General features: G+C 44.8%; 1 protein-coding gene across 1 annotated transcript in view; it reads right to left on the reverse strand.

Annotated features, from left to right (window-relative positions):
- Window positions 1-13,660, reverse strand: part of ITGA2 (integrin subunit alpha 2) — a 63,759-nt gene extending 50,099 nt beyond the window's left edge. Inside the window, exon 1 of the mRNA XM_035100567.2 lies at window positions 13,375-13,660. Coding sequence (XP_034956458.2) covers window positions 13,375-13,450 — 76 coding nt within the window. The 5' untranslated portion in view covers window positions 13,451-13,660. The remainder of the gene's footprint in view (window positions 1-13,374) is intronic.
- Between the last annotated feature and the right edge of the window lie 3,161 nt (window positions 13,661-16,821).

Below are 16,821 nucleotides of genomic sequence, written 5' to 3' on the forward strand. Positions count from 1 at the left end.
TCTTCAACAGTATGCAGCATTAGGACTCAGTTACACAGCTGCAAATAAAATGTTGTAAATGTGTTGTAAAGTGCAATATACAAATGTGACACTAGATGACGACAATCAGCTATGCCAAATTCAACGTATTTTGCAAAATGTTTTCTAAGCATTTTCACAGTGTTTTTTTAAAAATATGTGTGTAGATTCCACCGTAATTATAACAGCAGAAGCCACTTGGCACACCAGTATGCTTTTTAAGGATCAGAATAAAAACACTCCAGGCTAACAATAAATGGTACACCCTCCAGGCTATCATTTTCTCTGCTTAAGGAAGTCTCTGAGACTATTTAACATGGTTATATTCCACTAGCTTTTACTCAGAGTAGTCCCACTGAAATCAATGGGTCTAAAGTTGGACATGGCCAGCAATCTTAATGGGTCTGCTTTGAGTAACAGACAGTTGAATTCAGCCCATAATTATGAGGCTGTAGTCAACTAAGTCCTACTCAAAGTAGACCCATTGAAATTATGGAACCTCTTAGCCATATTCATTAACCTCAATCGGCCGACTTTGAGTGGGACTAGCATTGAACACCATCTATTCTATGGAACTACTGATATAGGGTGGGATTCACCAAACAAAGCTCGTGCAATGGGACTTTCACCCATAATTCACTCAGGGGGAGGGGATCAGGAGAACTACCCGAACAGCTTGTAGGGGGGAGGGGAAGGGGAAGAGAGGCAATTCCTCCCAGCAAGCTGCAATGCTTTTGCAGACAGACCTTTCTTCACAGAGTGACGTTGAACTCAGCCCACGGGCAGCAAATTCAACAAAGCTGGAGCATGTAAACTTTTATTGCCCACAGGAAGTAATACAGTAATAACACTAAGCATATCTATATATGGGCTCGTGCAAAATTGCTATGGAGTGATATAATTTGTCATCTAAAGATAAACCACCACACAAAAAAACCAACCAACCCAACTTCCTGTCTCATTAACTGCTGGACTGGAATTGTGTAGGAGGACAGCAGGAAACATAATAATGCAGTCATTTTCCAAACACTCCTCCTTGAAATAGTCACAACCACTTACAAATCTTTTACTGACGTTTCAGATACAAGGGGTTGGTCAATGAGCAGCTCTTGGAAAATAACCACTGGGCTCCTGTAGAGAATTGTACAGCTCAGGCTGAAAGCCCTGAAGGCCAGGCGCTGTTTTCCTTACTCAATATAAGCAGCTGATCAGAGAAGAATTGTTTGTTTCTTTTAAGAGTGGTGACCCTTATTAAGATGCATTGTATATGCACATGGCACCCACAGTTTATATGTTGATTAGTTCAAGCTGCGCCCAGTGGCCAAGGAAGACCTCATGAAAATAAAATGAAAATAGGGAAGCAACTAGTGTTTCCAAGAATGAAAGACTCAGATTTGTTGTGGGAATTGGGGGCTTTTAAAAATGAGGACACAAACTGCTTATAGATAAGAGCTTTCTGGACAATGCAATGGTGTTTGGCATTCCCAGGCAAGTCAAGGCAATGCTATGTGTGACAGTCTGGACATATAGACCAATTTCCCATCAGAACACAGTTAAAAATATATTCATGTCCTTTATATTTATCAACTAATAATGCCTTCCCCCCTTTCAAGCCCACTATGTTTCCAGCATTCAACGAGCATGGACCCTTGCTTGGCAAACACTGGATTTAAAAGCTGAATTCATTGCTGTCTTTAGCTACAACCAGCTAAGGTCAAGTTCATACGTGCATCTGACTACAACAGCTATGTCTTTTATGTGTGAAGCATCCATTAGAGATCACAGAAAGAACGTTCATATCACCCATCACTTGAAACACTTGAAAAGTTCACACATCTAACAGCCACCGTCTAAATTATCTTTTCGGTGCCTATTTAGGGGCTTCTGTTTGCAACAAGCCTTTAGAATGAAGATTTCAATGTCAGTCTGTATCTGCACCAGACTTGAAATTCTTTTTACTGTGACTGTTATTATGGTTAAAATTGCTTTGGGATGTTTTATTGGAAGCAATTCAAAAATGAAACTAAGCAGGCAAACAGCTTTCCTGAGCCACCTGCCACCTTGTTAAGGACTCCACCATGATTTCCTGACTTAACCCTGTTCCATCCCCACCACTTGTCAGCCCCTGACCTTTTCTTCCTTCCTTACCTCCATCAATCATAAAGGTCGCATCATTTCTGTATACTGTATAGCACATTGCTGCAAGTGCACAAACAAATCGGAAACCATTGTCATCAGAGCAGTCACCAGTGTACACAGACCCATTCTAAATTCACTGAAGTTTGTAACAACAATACAGGCTAGAATCAACTATCTGTGCTTAAATTATGTGAAAGGCCCTACCGGTAGATCCTTGTCAGATGAGAGATTTCCTGCCTTGTGCAGCAAAGAACTGGAACAGACCCAACATTGGAAGGTTTGTATCCAACGCTACTTGAGCCAATATCACCTACAAGAGCTCCAGGTGTCCCTGAACATGGGGAAGAGGCATTTAAGGGACTGCCTTTATAGGACTGAAGCAGAAAGAGATTTAATGATTATTACTTCTTCTAAGTGTTCACCATGGTTTCTGCTTATTAAAATGATGCACTTTCGAGCCAGATATTTGCCAAACCTTCCATCTGCTTCATTAAGAGTCGCCTTCACAGAACTACGCTTTCAATTTATGCCCTCAGCGGTTCTAGATGGGTGATACAACCAGGCCCGGCTCTAGGTGTAGTCCCGGTGGCACGGAGCGCCAGGGCGCTGGGCCGGCAGGGGGGGTGCTTGCGGCAAAGCCGCACGGAAGCCGTGCTGTGTGCTGCGAGGGCGGGGGCGCCGGAGCGATCTCCGCGCCTCAGCGCCAGGGTGCCCAACCTGCTTGAGACGGCCCTGGATACAACGGAATACCTTATGAAGAGAGACTGTGTCTGTGTGGGCAACCATGTGCAGAGGACATTTGCCATTACTTACTACCATGTCCACTATATACAGACCCAAGAAACCAATTCATAAAACCCCTTTTCATGAAGGAAACAAATCTAACCAGGGCGGAGAGTGTGAAATGGCTGCTGAGTGATACTGATGACTCTGTGACTTACAAGGTGGCTCTCTATGCCTTGGCAGCTAGGAAGATTAGGAAAAAAGAACTAGATGGGTTAGCAGTCAATTGCAAAGGGGACTCTGAGATCTAATTTGCAGATTTTATTTCAGAATTATTTTTTATTCTGTGTAACAAGAAATTTTGGTGGATTCGATCATGGTTTTACTGCATATGTAGTGACTGCTTTTTTCATTCTTTGCCTGTTGCCATGGCCTTTGGCTAGCACAATAAAAATGATTAACTTAAAAAATTAAAATCATTGATGATAGATGAGGTTTCCTTTGAATTAGAGCTTCATGGGACACGGGTGGTGCTGTGGGTTAAACCACAGAGCCTAGGGCTTGCCAATCAGAAGGTCGGCGGTTCGAATCCCCATGACGGGGTGAGCTCCCATTGCTCGGTCCCAGCTCCTGCCAACCTAGCACGTCAAAGTACAAGTAGATAAATAGGAACCACTCCGGCGGGAAGGTAAACGGCTTTTCCGTGCACTGCTCTGGTTCACCAGAAGCGGCTTAGTCATGCTGGCCACATGACTCGGAAGCTGTACGTCGGCTCCCTTGGCCAATAAAGCGAGATGAGCGCTGCAACCCCAGAGTTGTCCGTGACTGGATCTAATGGTTAGGGGTCCCTTTAGCTTTATGGATTATTATGAGAGTCTGCCTGCAATTCATCACACAGCAAATGGTTTGAGGGAGTGCTCCTAAATCACAACTTGAAAACTAGTCTTTATAAAAATCAACTGGAGATGAAGAGCTGCTCTCATTCTTAATAAATTTGGCATGATTTTGTTTATGACCTGATTCAGTGAACCCAAATAAATGAAGTGAAACATTGTGACAGCGGTTGCCTTCCTAAGTAAATAGATGGTGCAGACATGAACTGTTTGCTAGAAATCATTTATAACTCTGTAGGTTTGCTGAATGTACACAAAATGTGATGCAAATGGAATGTGGGTATATTTTGTTCTAGGATCCTTTTACTGGTTTGTACTTTTGAATTAAATTGTAGTGCACAGGAAATCATATTTAAAAAAAGACCGAGCTAAGTTTGCTTCATACTTATTTTTAGCCTCTAAACAAATAAGGCCTTCTTCTTTTTTAATTTACATTTATAGAGTAAATTAGTCACTGAGCATCTGAATTTCAAGCACAGAACAATACTATACAGATCTACAAGCTAGGATTTTTTGCTAGTACTGTGACACTTGCATTTGTCTCAATAGAATTTACATATCCTCCTCTCCTCAATCTTCCCATCTTACCTTCCTGTACTTTGTACGCTGTACCTGTTAATAACACCAGCTGCTTACTTCCTATTTCCTACTGTTGAATGGCAGTTGTCAGAGTACAGTAAGGCATTGTTTTGCTGGATAACAGCAAAAGTCAATTGACTTTATGTGCAACTTTCTAATGCCGTGCCAGAAAAATAACTTAGATTCTAAATAACTTAGAATCACAGAATGATAAAGCAGCTCAGTGCAGGAATCTTACAACTACAGCATCCCTGACCATGTACCCTCCTCCTGCATAGCTAAAGTGATTTTTAATGTTTGAAGTTTTATTCTGTTTTTAATGTTCTGTTGAAAGCCGCCCAGAGTGGCTGGGGAAACCCAGCCAGATGGGCAGGGCAGAAACAGTAATAGTAGTAGTAGTGGTAGTAATAATAATAATAATACTGTAATAATATTTTGCTGGTGTTCCCTTTGGGTTGCAACTTCATGCTGCACCTCATAGAATTATGAAGCACTGCCCTCAAAAGGAAGTAAAGGAAATGTGTTCCATCATACTGAAACCAGCAGGGAGGGAAAAAACATTTCTGTAGATTGTTTGCCTAAAATACTTTTAGGTAAACCTTTAAGGATTTTGAAGTATTGAATTGCCTCTAATCCAGCCTTAAACCCCAAGCCTCTGCCAACAGCCAGCCTTCAGAAAATGAGGAAGAAAATATTACAGGTAACAAAACAAAACACATAAAATATCCTGGTAAGGCTGGCTTTGCTACCAGCTCCAAAAATAGTAGTGCAACCAGACAAAAATGCAATGTGTTTCTTGTAGATAAATAATGATAACAATATGAGCATGCATGGTTGCACCCATCACAAACTTGCTTCCTTCAGGCTCTCCTTTAAATGGTGATGCTTCTTGAAGCTCTTACCAAATGCATTAGAACATGTTTCCTCATCCCCAAACCAGAAGAAATTACATCTCTGTGCAATGTTTTATCTTTATCAAAAAGATTTTTCTCATTTGGAGAATGAATTAAGGGGAGGGGGTACTGAGATAGGCATGCATAACCTTGCATGTATGTCTACAAAAGCCAAAAGACAGTAGAAAACAGTACAATGGAAAGAGGTAACCACACTTCCTCACCCCCCTCCACACCTAAGTTCCCTTGCCTGATCTTAGTCCCCACAATAAACCAGCTGAATGGCTTTTTTTACATACCTGCTCTTGCTTCCTTCGAAACATTGTGCTCACACAATCTGCAACAGTGCAGAGGCTAAAATGATGCTACCTTCTGATCAACTAGGAGTGCATCTAAATGGGTGCTTATTGTGAAATCGGTGCTTTTATTTATTTATATATCACTTGATTGTAAAAAAGAGAGCAACGACCCTCAAAGCAGTTTACAAAAAGCATAAAACAATAAAATTATTGGTAAGAACGATTTTTAAAAAAACTGTTTAGAATTTAAAATAAAATAAAACCAGCAATAAACTAAAAATGCACCCACATATCTGGGTAAGCTTATCTAAACAAATATGGTTTTGGCAAGCACCAAAAATGTACAATGAAGGCATCTGTCTGATATCAATAAGCAGGGAGTTGTAAAGTAGAAGTACAGTCACACTAAAATATCAATTTCTTATGAATGCAGAATTAAAATTGATGGAAGAAATATCAACAACCTCAGATATGCAGATGACACAACCTTGATGGCAGAAAGTGAGGAGGAATTAAAGAACCTTTTAATGAGGGTGAAAGAGGAGAGTGCAAAATATGGTCTGAAGCTCAACATCAAAAAACCAAGATCATGGCCACTGGTCCCATCACCTCCTGGCAAATAGAAGGGGAAGAAATGGAGGCAGTGAGAGATTTTACTTTCTTGGGCTCCTTGATCACTGCAGATGGTGACAGCAGTCACGAAATTAAAATACGCCTGCTTCTTGGGAGAAAAGCAATGACAAACCTAGACAGCATCTTAAAAAGCAGAGACATCACCTTGCCAACAAAGGTCCATATAGTTAAAGCTATGGTTTTCCCAGTAGTGATGTATGGAAGTGAGAGCTGGAGCATAAAGAAGGCTGATCGCTGAAGAATTGATGCTTTTGAATTATGGTGCTGGAGGAGACTCTTGAGAGTCCCATGGACTGCAAGAAGATCAAACCTATCCATTCTTAAGGAAATCAGCCCTGAGTGCTCCCTGGAAGGACAGATCGTGAAGCTGAGGCTCCAATACTTTGGCCACCTCATGAGAAGAGAAGACTCCCTGGAAAAGACCCTGATGTTGAGAAAGATGGAGGGCACAAGGAGAAGGGGACGACAGAGGACGAGATGGTTGGACAGTGTTCTCGAAGCTACGAACATGAGTTTGACCAAACTGCGGGAGGCAGTGGAAGACAGGAGTGCCTGGCGTGCTATGGTCCATAGGGTCACGAGGAGTCAGACACGACTAAACGACTAAACAACAACAACATAAATGTAGAATGGGTATTATGTTACACCTGTAACAGTGCCAGTTCCTCAGATCAAAGCCGTTGAGTAGGCATATATGCAGTAAGCCGATCTCACAGGTAAACTAGTTCTAGGGTTGTCAAGGGCTTTGTATACTAATAGTAAATTGACACTTTCTATGCATACATGTTTTGTTCAGCATCTACACAACATCACTGGCATGATGTGTGTAGGGAAATACCAGGGGAAATCTGGTATGTAAAAAGTAAAACTATTGCCAGCACTTCATTTGCAGTATCTCAATGACCCACCTGCAAACTAAGCCCATCTGAAAGCAACCAGGACAGAATGTTGCTCCACTGCAGCCACAGATATAAACACACCACTACTTGATTATTTGGTTTGGTTTGACTAGGCTGCAACACATTCTAAAAGCAAAGTACATATTTCTTGTTGCAAAAAATATCCCAAATAAAACTTCAGTACTAATTAAATTAAATTGAGGGACCCAGGTGGCGCTGTGGGTTAAATCACAGAGTCTAGGGCTTGCTGATCAGAAGGTCGGTGGTTCGAATCCCTGCAACGGGGTGAGCTCCCGTTGCTTGGTCCCAGCTCCTGCCCACCTAGCAGTTTGAAAGCACATCAAAGTGCAAGTAGATAAATAGGGACCGCTCCGGCGGGAAGGTAAATGGCGTTTCCGTGCGCTGCTCTGGTTAGCCAGAAGCAGCTTTGTCATGCTGGCCACATGACCCGGAAGCTGTCTGCGGAAAAATGCCAGCTCCCTTGGCCTATACAGCGAGATGAGCGCCGCAACCCCAGAGACGGACACGACTGGACCTGATGGTCAGGGGCCCCTTTACCTTTACCTTTTACTAATTAAATTAAATTCCAGTGAATACACATGCACACACGCCTACACATACCTGTAGTAAATTTATTAACTGTGGCTCACTAAAAATGAGTATTTCTGAAATGTGCTGGACATTTTAGATTCACATGCATGCATGATGGAGTTTGTCAAATGCAAAGATAAGTACGAAATGTATATGTGGTTGTCACAAAGAAGTCATTTGTAGATTGCAGATTATGTGCTGGTAATTCAGGAAGAGTGTTGGCCTCTTTTCTTTTCTTTTTGCTGACTGTGGTTAAGCTTTAGAAAGAAAGGTTTGCCCTACCTGAAAACCTCAGCAAAGCTTCAGGTCGATGCTGAACCTAGAGAGACACTATTGATTTGACTTTTCCCTCCCCCACCTGCAGTTCTCTGTACCTGGTGGAACCAAACCAATACTGTGCGGCAGCCATGGGAGGGGAAATTGCCCCCAATCCTGCAGAAGTTTCTTGCCCCACTTGTGCAACGTTCTTTATTTAGACCAGGGATGCCCAACAGGTCGATCGCGATCTACTGGTCGATCGTGGGGGGGGGGTCTGTGGTTGATTGTGGTCGATCCTGACACTCCCCCCCCAACAACTTTGGCTAGATCACTGCCAGTCTCTTCTCCCAGTGCAGCTGCAGAAGACCTAGCCCACAATGTTTGGGCAGGTTCCCCATGCTCTCTTGTGAGACTTGCTTGGGGGCAAAGGTGCAGGAGGCTGCAGTGGGGAGGATGGGAAGGGGAAGATCAGTTACATGGGCTTTCTGCCAGCGAAACACTGGCTACAACCCTTTTTCATTCAGTGGCTAACAATGATTTAAGGATTAAACACAGAAATGTTGACTGTTTTGCATACATGGGCTCTTAAACACTATGCCCCAAAACAACCGAAGCATATGCTGCTGGCATGCAGCAGCATGTAGAACTCTGATCGGAATGCAGCTTGTGTCCTGTCTGCATTTCAACACGGTAACCATGGAAATGGGGACAAGCCTGCTCAAAGCCGAACAATGGAAACCTTGAAATGAGTAAGTGAAAATGACAACAGGGAATTGTGAATGTTCAAGACTTTTCAGAGTGCTAATGGCTTGGTCTAGCCTTCTGAAGTAAAAAGAACTTAGAAACCCACATACATACATACATACATACATATAAAGTGGTACCTCGCAAGACGAATGCCTCGCGCAACGAAAAACTCGCTAGACGAAAGCGTCTTGCGATGTTTTTGGTGACTCGCAAGACGAAGTTTTCTATGGCTGCGCTTCGCAAGACAAATTTTTGGGCGGTTTTTTTCTCTTGTTTTTTTGTTTTGCCACGGCAACCCGTGCATCGCGAGATGAAATTATCGCTAGACGAAGCAACTCACAGAACGAATTAATTTCGTCTTGTGAGGCACCACTGTACATACATATATACATATACATATATATATATTCCCTCTGCCCCCAAATTTAACTACATTCAATTTGTTTTGAAATCCTTTTTAATATTTACCTCTGCCTGCTAATAAAGTTGCAATTCAGCTTAGAAATTTTCTGAAAAGGGGTTGCCTAGATACATTTAAAAAGTACATACTTCTTGTCCTTTACATATTATTTGATTTCATTGGCAAAATATTGTTGAATGCTGCTGTGGGACTCAGGTCTTCCTTGCGGGTTTCCCACGGCTGCCTGGTTAACCACTGTGGTCTGTGAACCACTCCATTCAAGTAACCCAGAACGTTCAAGGACATCTGTATTTTGCTCTGCTCTGGATTTGCTTTTACTGTACTGACAATGGAAATCATGGCTGTTTTGACCAGGGCTAGGCTTTTTGACAGGCTAAGCAGGCCTTGTCCCTTAACATTTATCAGTGAAAGGGCCCTAGGGCCCATGGTTTCATAATATGGTGATGGGTTTCAGGGGTGCCAACTTAAATAAAATATTGGGGGGGGGAGACAAGCCCCGCCGTACATAATCAATCACACGACATGGCACACACCCCATTTGAATGGCAAAATCCATTAACTTGTGGGGGGGCAGGCCCTTCAAATATTTTACTGCGGGGCTGAAGGGACCTCAGCCTCTAGGACAGGCATCCCCAAACTGCGGCCCTCCAGATGTTTTGGCCTACAACTCCCATGATCCCTAGCTAATAGGACCAGTGGTCAGGGATGATGGGAATTGTAGTCCAAAACATCTGGAGGGCCGAAGTTTGGGGGTGCCTGATCTAGGAGATGGCTCCTATAATGAGTTTAATTCTAATGCTTGGCTCTGAAGGTTAAAAAATATTTTTTTTTCCTCAAAACGGTGAAAGATTGGGATTTCATCACTTGCCACCCTCAAGTCTAAATGCAAAAGCAGGGTTAATGCTGAACCTGACCTGAGGCGAAAGTTTACAAGACTTCACAGAACTTTCTGTGGTGTAGTGGTTAAGAGCGGTAGACTCCTAATCTGGGGAACCGGGTTCACATCTCCACTCCTCCACATGCAGCTGCTGGGTGACCTTGGGCTAGTCACACTTCTCTGAAGTCTCTCAGCCCCACCCACCTCACAGGATGTCTGTTGTGGGGGAGGAAGGGAAAGGAGAATGTTCGCTGCTTTGAGACTCCTTTGGGTAGTGATAAAGCGGGATATCTTCTTCTTCTTCTTCTTCTTCTTCTCACAACCAAAACAGGCACATCTATCATACAGCGGTACCTCTGTTTAATAACTTATTTCGTTCCGGAGGTCCATTCTTAACCTGAAACTGTTCTTAACTTGAAGCACCACTTTAGCTAATGGGGCTTCCTGCTGCCGACACGCCGCCGGAGCACGATTTCTGTTCTCATCCTGAAGCAAAGTTCTTAACCTGAGGTACTATTTCTGGGTTAGCGGAGTTTGTAACCTGAAGCGTTTGTAACCCGAGGTACCACTGTATTAGAAAAGCAAGACCATGGCTGTTAAAATGTGAGTTATGTGGTTTGCTTTCTAGAACAAAAATAGTGGTCTACCAAGTCCCCAGCAATTTCCATGTGGTCCACACACACACACACAAAGTTTGAGAACTGCTGATCTACACTGTTTGGACAGTATTGGTACACACTGTCACTCTAGGCTGGGTGGCTTTTACAGCCTGAATTGGTGCTTTTGTTAAAGGTCCAAATACTCTCACCATGGGAATAAAAGGCAGATTAGACAAAAATGCAGATAGAACATTTCATGAACTGAGACTTCATCCTTTCTTGAAAAAAAAGGGGGGGAGGGGAATCACAGGGTGGTTTTCATGCCACAGTTCTTCCAAAAGGTTAATGTCTTTGTATCTGATTTCATTCCCTCTGGCACTGCATTCCACAATGTTTCCCATAGTTACTGAAATAACATGTTGGAACTTCTTACAGGTAAATGTTTTTGCATGCCATCCAACTCCACCATTAGCTCAGATGGATAAAAAAACACCCTGATTTTTACAATCTGGAAACGTTGAAGGAAAATGCTATGACATGAGAATATCACAGCTGTTGTTCCCATAAAAATACTGGTATGTGTAAACTTATCCAAAAACACAAGGCAGTTTAGATTTCCAAACTTTACATTCATCTTGGACCAAGGATGAACATGGCATGTAAGTTAACCTCAAGTTTAGTTTATTATTTAAAGTTATAGTTATTCAACTATAAATAATTTTTTTAAAAACCACCTTAAGGTTCTTAAACCTATAATTACGTGATCATTACTACACCAGTATCTCCATATTTCAGAACTAGGAGCTGAAAGAATACAGTGGTTTGCTTAAGCTAGGGGTGGGCATTCCAGATCTTGTTGGACTCCATCAGTCCCAGCTTTGTTGTTGTTGACATTATACAACATGAACTCCTATTCCAGGCCAGAAAATATGAAATAACAGTAAGGACAGGAATCTTTTTGAGCCTGCGCAGAATGCCTCTTCCCCACCCCGATTTGCTACAGGGTATTGCGAGACTTCTAGAAGTTAGACCAGCAGCAGCTGGTGTGGCAGAAGTGTGTACATGACCTCCCAAAACTGTGCTGTATCTGGAGCAAAAGGTCAAGAAGTGAGCCGACAGTGAGGTCAGCGTGGCGCAAATGTACTGCTGGGGGTGCTGGATTGCCTCTGCCAGTGCATTCACACTGTGCTGCCCTCACCATCGTCTCATCCCTACCCTTCTGCAGCAGCTCACTGGTAACTGGAGGTCAGGCAAGCATCGCTGCCCTGCTGAATGTTGCTGTGCGAGAAGGTGAGGAACACAAGCTGAAGGAACACCCGGGAGTCTGCTGTCTAGACAAGTAGTGCAAGCAAGCCTAGTCATACATGTCAAAGTTAAAAGCAACAATGCCACTTCATGTAGCTCTCTGCAGTATAACCAAAGTGTTGCTTTATTGTTTCTTAGGGAAGAGCTGTAGCTCAGTGGTGGAGTATCTGCATTGCCCAGATTCAATCCCTAGCATCCCCTTGTAGGGTTGATGCTAGGGATTGAACTTTTGGTCATCAACTGGAAATAACTTTTGGTCATCAACTGGAAATAAGAGTTGGTCTGCTGTAGTGGCTAAGAGTATGAGCCATGAAGTCCCTGTTTTAAAAATTCACTTTAGCCATTAATTCACTGGACCTCAATCCTACATGCTTATCTCGGTGTAAATCTCATGGGTGGCTTACTCCTGAGGTAACACGTTAAGGATCACATGGCAATATGGATATAATAATACCGGTCCTACCTTGCAAGAATGGTGTAATAATTACTGGGCTGAAATGTTTTCAACAGTTGAGAGCTAGTACAGAAATGCTTGTGGGTTGTTTTTTTTAAAACACTAACAAAAAGCAAATTAGTAATAATAATTTTACCCAAGGAGTCCAAGGCAGCATACCCAATTCTCTTCCCATTTTATCTTCACACCTGCCCTGCAGGGTAGCTGAGGCTGAGAGTGTCTGGTATAAGGTCCCCAAGCAAGTGTCATGGATCGATCTCCCCAGTCTTAGTCCAAGAAGAAACCCTGCATTCACATGGGCTGCCTAGATTTATAATCTCTTCCTCTTTATCTACACCCTTGGTCTATATATTATCCACAACAATTTGTTGTTGTTGTTGTTGTGGTTATTGTTGTGGTTATTGTTATAAAGACAACTCAGTCAGTAGACCATGAAGTTCTTAATCTCAGGGTCATGGATTCAAGCCCCACATTGAGCAAAAGATCCCTGCATTGCAGGGGGTTGGACTGGATGACCCTCGTGTTCCTTTCCAACACTTAACAATTTTATGATAGTCTACGAAGATCTAGCCCAAATCAAAAAAGACTGTCAAGTCCCTCAGGTTCCAACAGAAGAGAGTTAAAAGCGCCATTCACACACACCATGATTGATAGTAGTGCGACTAAGCTTTATAGATCCACCGAAAGTCAAGCCCATTGATTTCAATAGGCCTACTCTAAAACTTAGCTGAATGGCATCCTGAGTTTTGATCAGCAGCAGCAGCAGCAGCGAAGAGTTGATTTGTTTGTGTTTCCCCCCTGGGGAGATTTAAAAATGGAGCCCAAAATGAGACTTATCTTTCCGACGCTAGAAATGCTGGTGGGTTATTGGGGGGGGGGGGTTTAAGCAGAGAGGCGCCCTTCCTTTGCAAGCGCTGCGCATCCCGCTGCAGTTCAGGACTTGGCAGAAGAAGCGCGTCCCGAGGCGACAGCAGAAGCGTCTCCTGCCCTGGCCCTGCTGCACCGGGCGAGTTCCCACCTGCCCGACAAGAAAGCCGCCGACTTACCTGGGCTGAGCAGCAGCAGCAGCAGCAGCAAGCGCCTCACAGCCAGGCAACTCACGCTGCGTCCTCTCGCGCCCATAGTTCCCAGCGGAGAGGGGACCGCGCTGGCGACTGTACCAAACCGGAAAAAAAGAGAGAGGGGAGGAGGGTCGAGGCGAGGGCGCAAGGTGCAGCTCGGCCGCGGCAAGCGAGTGAAACGAGCTGCGCGAGCCACGAGAAGTCGTGAGAGGGCAGGGCAGCTCCGCCCACCGCCGGCCACCCCCGCCACGCTCCTGCTGGTGGAAGGAGTCCCCAGGGAGAGAGAAGGCAGCAGCCCCTCCCCGTTTCCCTCGCCAACAAACACCTCCTGCGGACGGACGTCGCCGCCCAGAGACAAGAAGTCTCTCAGGGCCCGCGGTTTCCCGCCACAAACGCGCGAGCTTTTTTGCGTGAGCTCTCCATTCACCTGCCTCATAAGTCGAACTCCGAGCACGCCCCCCCCCCGGAAAGCTCAACTTTTTCGTCTCACGGGCCGGTCAGAAGTGACGGAAACGGGCGGCTGTTTCGTTTGTCGCCCGCGGTGCTAGCTGGGCAGGACTTTAGGGCGGATGGCCAGGACCTATTCAGCGCAACTATATTTTAAAGTCAGTGAAGTAACATATAAAGCGAAGTGAACATCTAAAAAGGAGGTTCTGCGTCTAAAACAACCCTGAGGTGCCATCCTGATTTTTTCCCCGAACTACAACTCCCATCAGCCCCTGCCAGCACGGCCAATGGTCAAGGATGATGTGAGGTGTAGTCCAACAACATGGAGGGCACCAGGTTGGCGAAGACTCGTGTAAAATTCCTTAATGCGCCCATTGTATTGTATTAGTGCCTTCTTGAGCTGAGGGATGACTAAGAATGTGTGGGCTTTTTGTTACCACTTTTCCCCATAATTTTCCTAGTATGCTGTACCTGCCTGTTCATGCCCACTTTTGCCACTGCATGCAAGAGAGACGCCCAGCAGAGGACCATTTTTGTACCATAGTTTCCTTTGAGTTATCCGTCACCTAAGCTTCCATAAACAGATGTAAGGAAGCTCCTTCCTCTGTCTGAGAACTGGCTTAGTGTCGGGATCTATGGTGTGAGTCTGGAAGCCCCAAGGCTGAAATTTTGCCTTCATCACAAAGCTGGCTGGCCTTCCAAGCCATACTTGTTCAGTGTCACCTTTTCCACCTGCACTATGGACATAATTATACTGGCCTACTTTTCAGGGGTGCTGTGAGGATTACATTAGGTTCAGACATGCGCTGGCAAACCAATGCAGCTATTTTAAAACAAGGGTTATTATGTCAGTTCTAAACGGACCCCTAGCTAATAATCTGGCTGTTGCATTTTGAACCAGTTAAAGTTTCCAAGTTGTCTTCAAGGGAAGTCCCACACAAGCTATTTGCAATAATCCAGTCTGGAAGTAAACTGAGTGTGGAGTACCGTGGCCAAATCATCTCTTTCCAAAAGGGGCTGCAGTTGGGAAGGTGGAAAGTGTTGCCCGAGAGGCAGGGGCGTAGCCAGGATCAAAATTAGGGGGGGCAAGGGGCGGGAGGGGCCACAGCGGAAATGTGGGCGGGGCCACTTGGCCTGCGCCTCCCAGGTCTTCGGAGGAGGCGGCCCCAGGCTCCCGCTCCCGGCGCGAAGCTTCATTGCTATTGTGTCCCTCTCGGCATGGGTGTAGGCAGGGGGCAGGAGGGGGCAATTGCCCCCCCTAGAAGCAAAGGCTGAGGGGCGCAGCAGTGTGGCAGCCCCAGGCTCCCGCTCCCGGCGCGAAGCTCCAGAGTCGCGCCGGGAACGCGAGCCTGTGGCTGCATCCTCCGCGCCTCCCAGGTCTTCGGAGGAGGCGGCCCCAGGCTCCCGCTCCCGGCGCGAAGCTCCAGAGTCACGCCGGGAACACAAGCCTGTGGCTGCCTCTTCCACGCCTCCCAGGTCTTCGGAGGAGGCGGCCCCAGGCTCGTGTTGGCAGCGGGAGCCTGGGGCCGCCTCCTCCGAAGACCTGGGAGGCGCGGAGGATGCAGCCACAGGCTCGCGTTCCCTGCGTGACTCTGGAGCTTCGCGCCGGGAGCACTGCTGCGCCCCTCAGCCTTTGCTTCTAGGGGGGGCAATTGCCCCCTCCTGCCCCCCTGCCTACGCCCATGCCGAGAGGGACACATTAGCAATGAAGACAAGAAGTGCTCCTCACATGCTACAAAAAAAAGGTAAAGGACCCTTGGATGGTTAAGTCCAGTCAAAGGCGACTATGGGGTTGTGGCACTCATTTCGCTTTCAGGCTGAGGGAGCCAGCGTTTGTCCACAAGCAGCTGTCCAGGTCATGTGGCCAGCATGACTAAACAGCTTCTGGCACAATGGAACACCATGACGGAAACCAGAGCGCACGGAAATGCCATATACCTTCCCGCCGCAGCGGTACCTATTTATCTACTTGCACTGGCGTGCTTTCAAACTGCTGGGTTGGCAGGAGCTGGGACAGAACAAGAGGAGCTAACCCCATCACAGGGATTCAAACCAACCTTCTGATTGGCAAGCCCAAGAGACTCAGCGGTTTAAACCACAGCACCACCTGCCTCCATGGCTCAGGTTCTTCTGACAGGTGCACCCTAGTGACCATAATATGAATTCCCTGAAATATACACACCAGTACTAGTGCAATTTGTACTTGTAGAGCTGCAATTTCCAGAGTGATTTAATGATACTCTCTTCCCAGGGAACTTTGAGAATTGTAGCTCTGTGAGCGGAAATGGAGTTTCTTGACAACTCGGAGCACCCTTAACAAACCACAGCTCCCATAATTATTTTGGGGGATCCATGTGCATATGCAACCCATATTGTATAAATAGATGAACAGAAAGAACAGCAACAAAAAAATTTCCTCCCCATATTGGAGATCTTTAGCTGAATGTTAACCTTGATACAATTCCAGTGGTCAATAGAATACTCAGAAACTCTTGCCATAGAAATCTCATGCTAAATAGCTGGGTTGGGGTTGGTACTCTCTTAGCACACTATGAAGCAAGTGTCATTTATTACTTACCAAATGTTTTGTGTTTGCATTTTTCAGTTTAGGATGGAATTTCTGTCTGAAAAACTGTACAGATTATTTCAAGACACAAAGCCAAAATAATTTCTGGCTCATCTTTAAACAAATGTTGAAGGAGCTTATTAATATTTTGAAAGATAACACTGGTGGCTTAAAACTTAATGCCACCAACTCATGAATGAACCAAAAAGGAGTGGAAACCTACAAGGAGGAGAAGAGTGTTTATTCATGTGACAATTTTCATACAAAAAAGGGTACAGTTTTACCATTTTATCACAATGGATCCATTGAAATAAAGTCACTTAAATTCATTGATTTTAATAGGTCTCCTCTGGGTATATTTAATGTTGGCTATCACTTTTTGAAATACACATTCTTACACCCTTTGTGGACTTTTGTTA

The sequence above is a fragment of the Zootoca vivipara genome, chromosome 11 (assembly GCF_963506605.1).
Source record: "Zootoca vivipara chromosome 11, rZooViv1.1, whole genome shotgun sequence".
In the NCBI taxonomy this organism is placed as follows: Eukaryota; Metazoa; Chordata; class Lepidosauria; order Squamata; family Lacertidae; genus Zootoca; species Zootoca vivipara.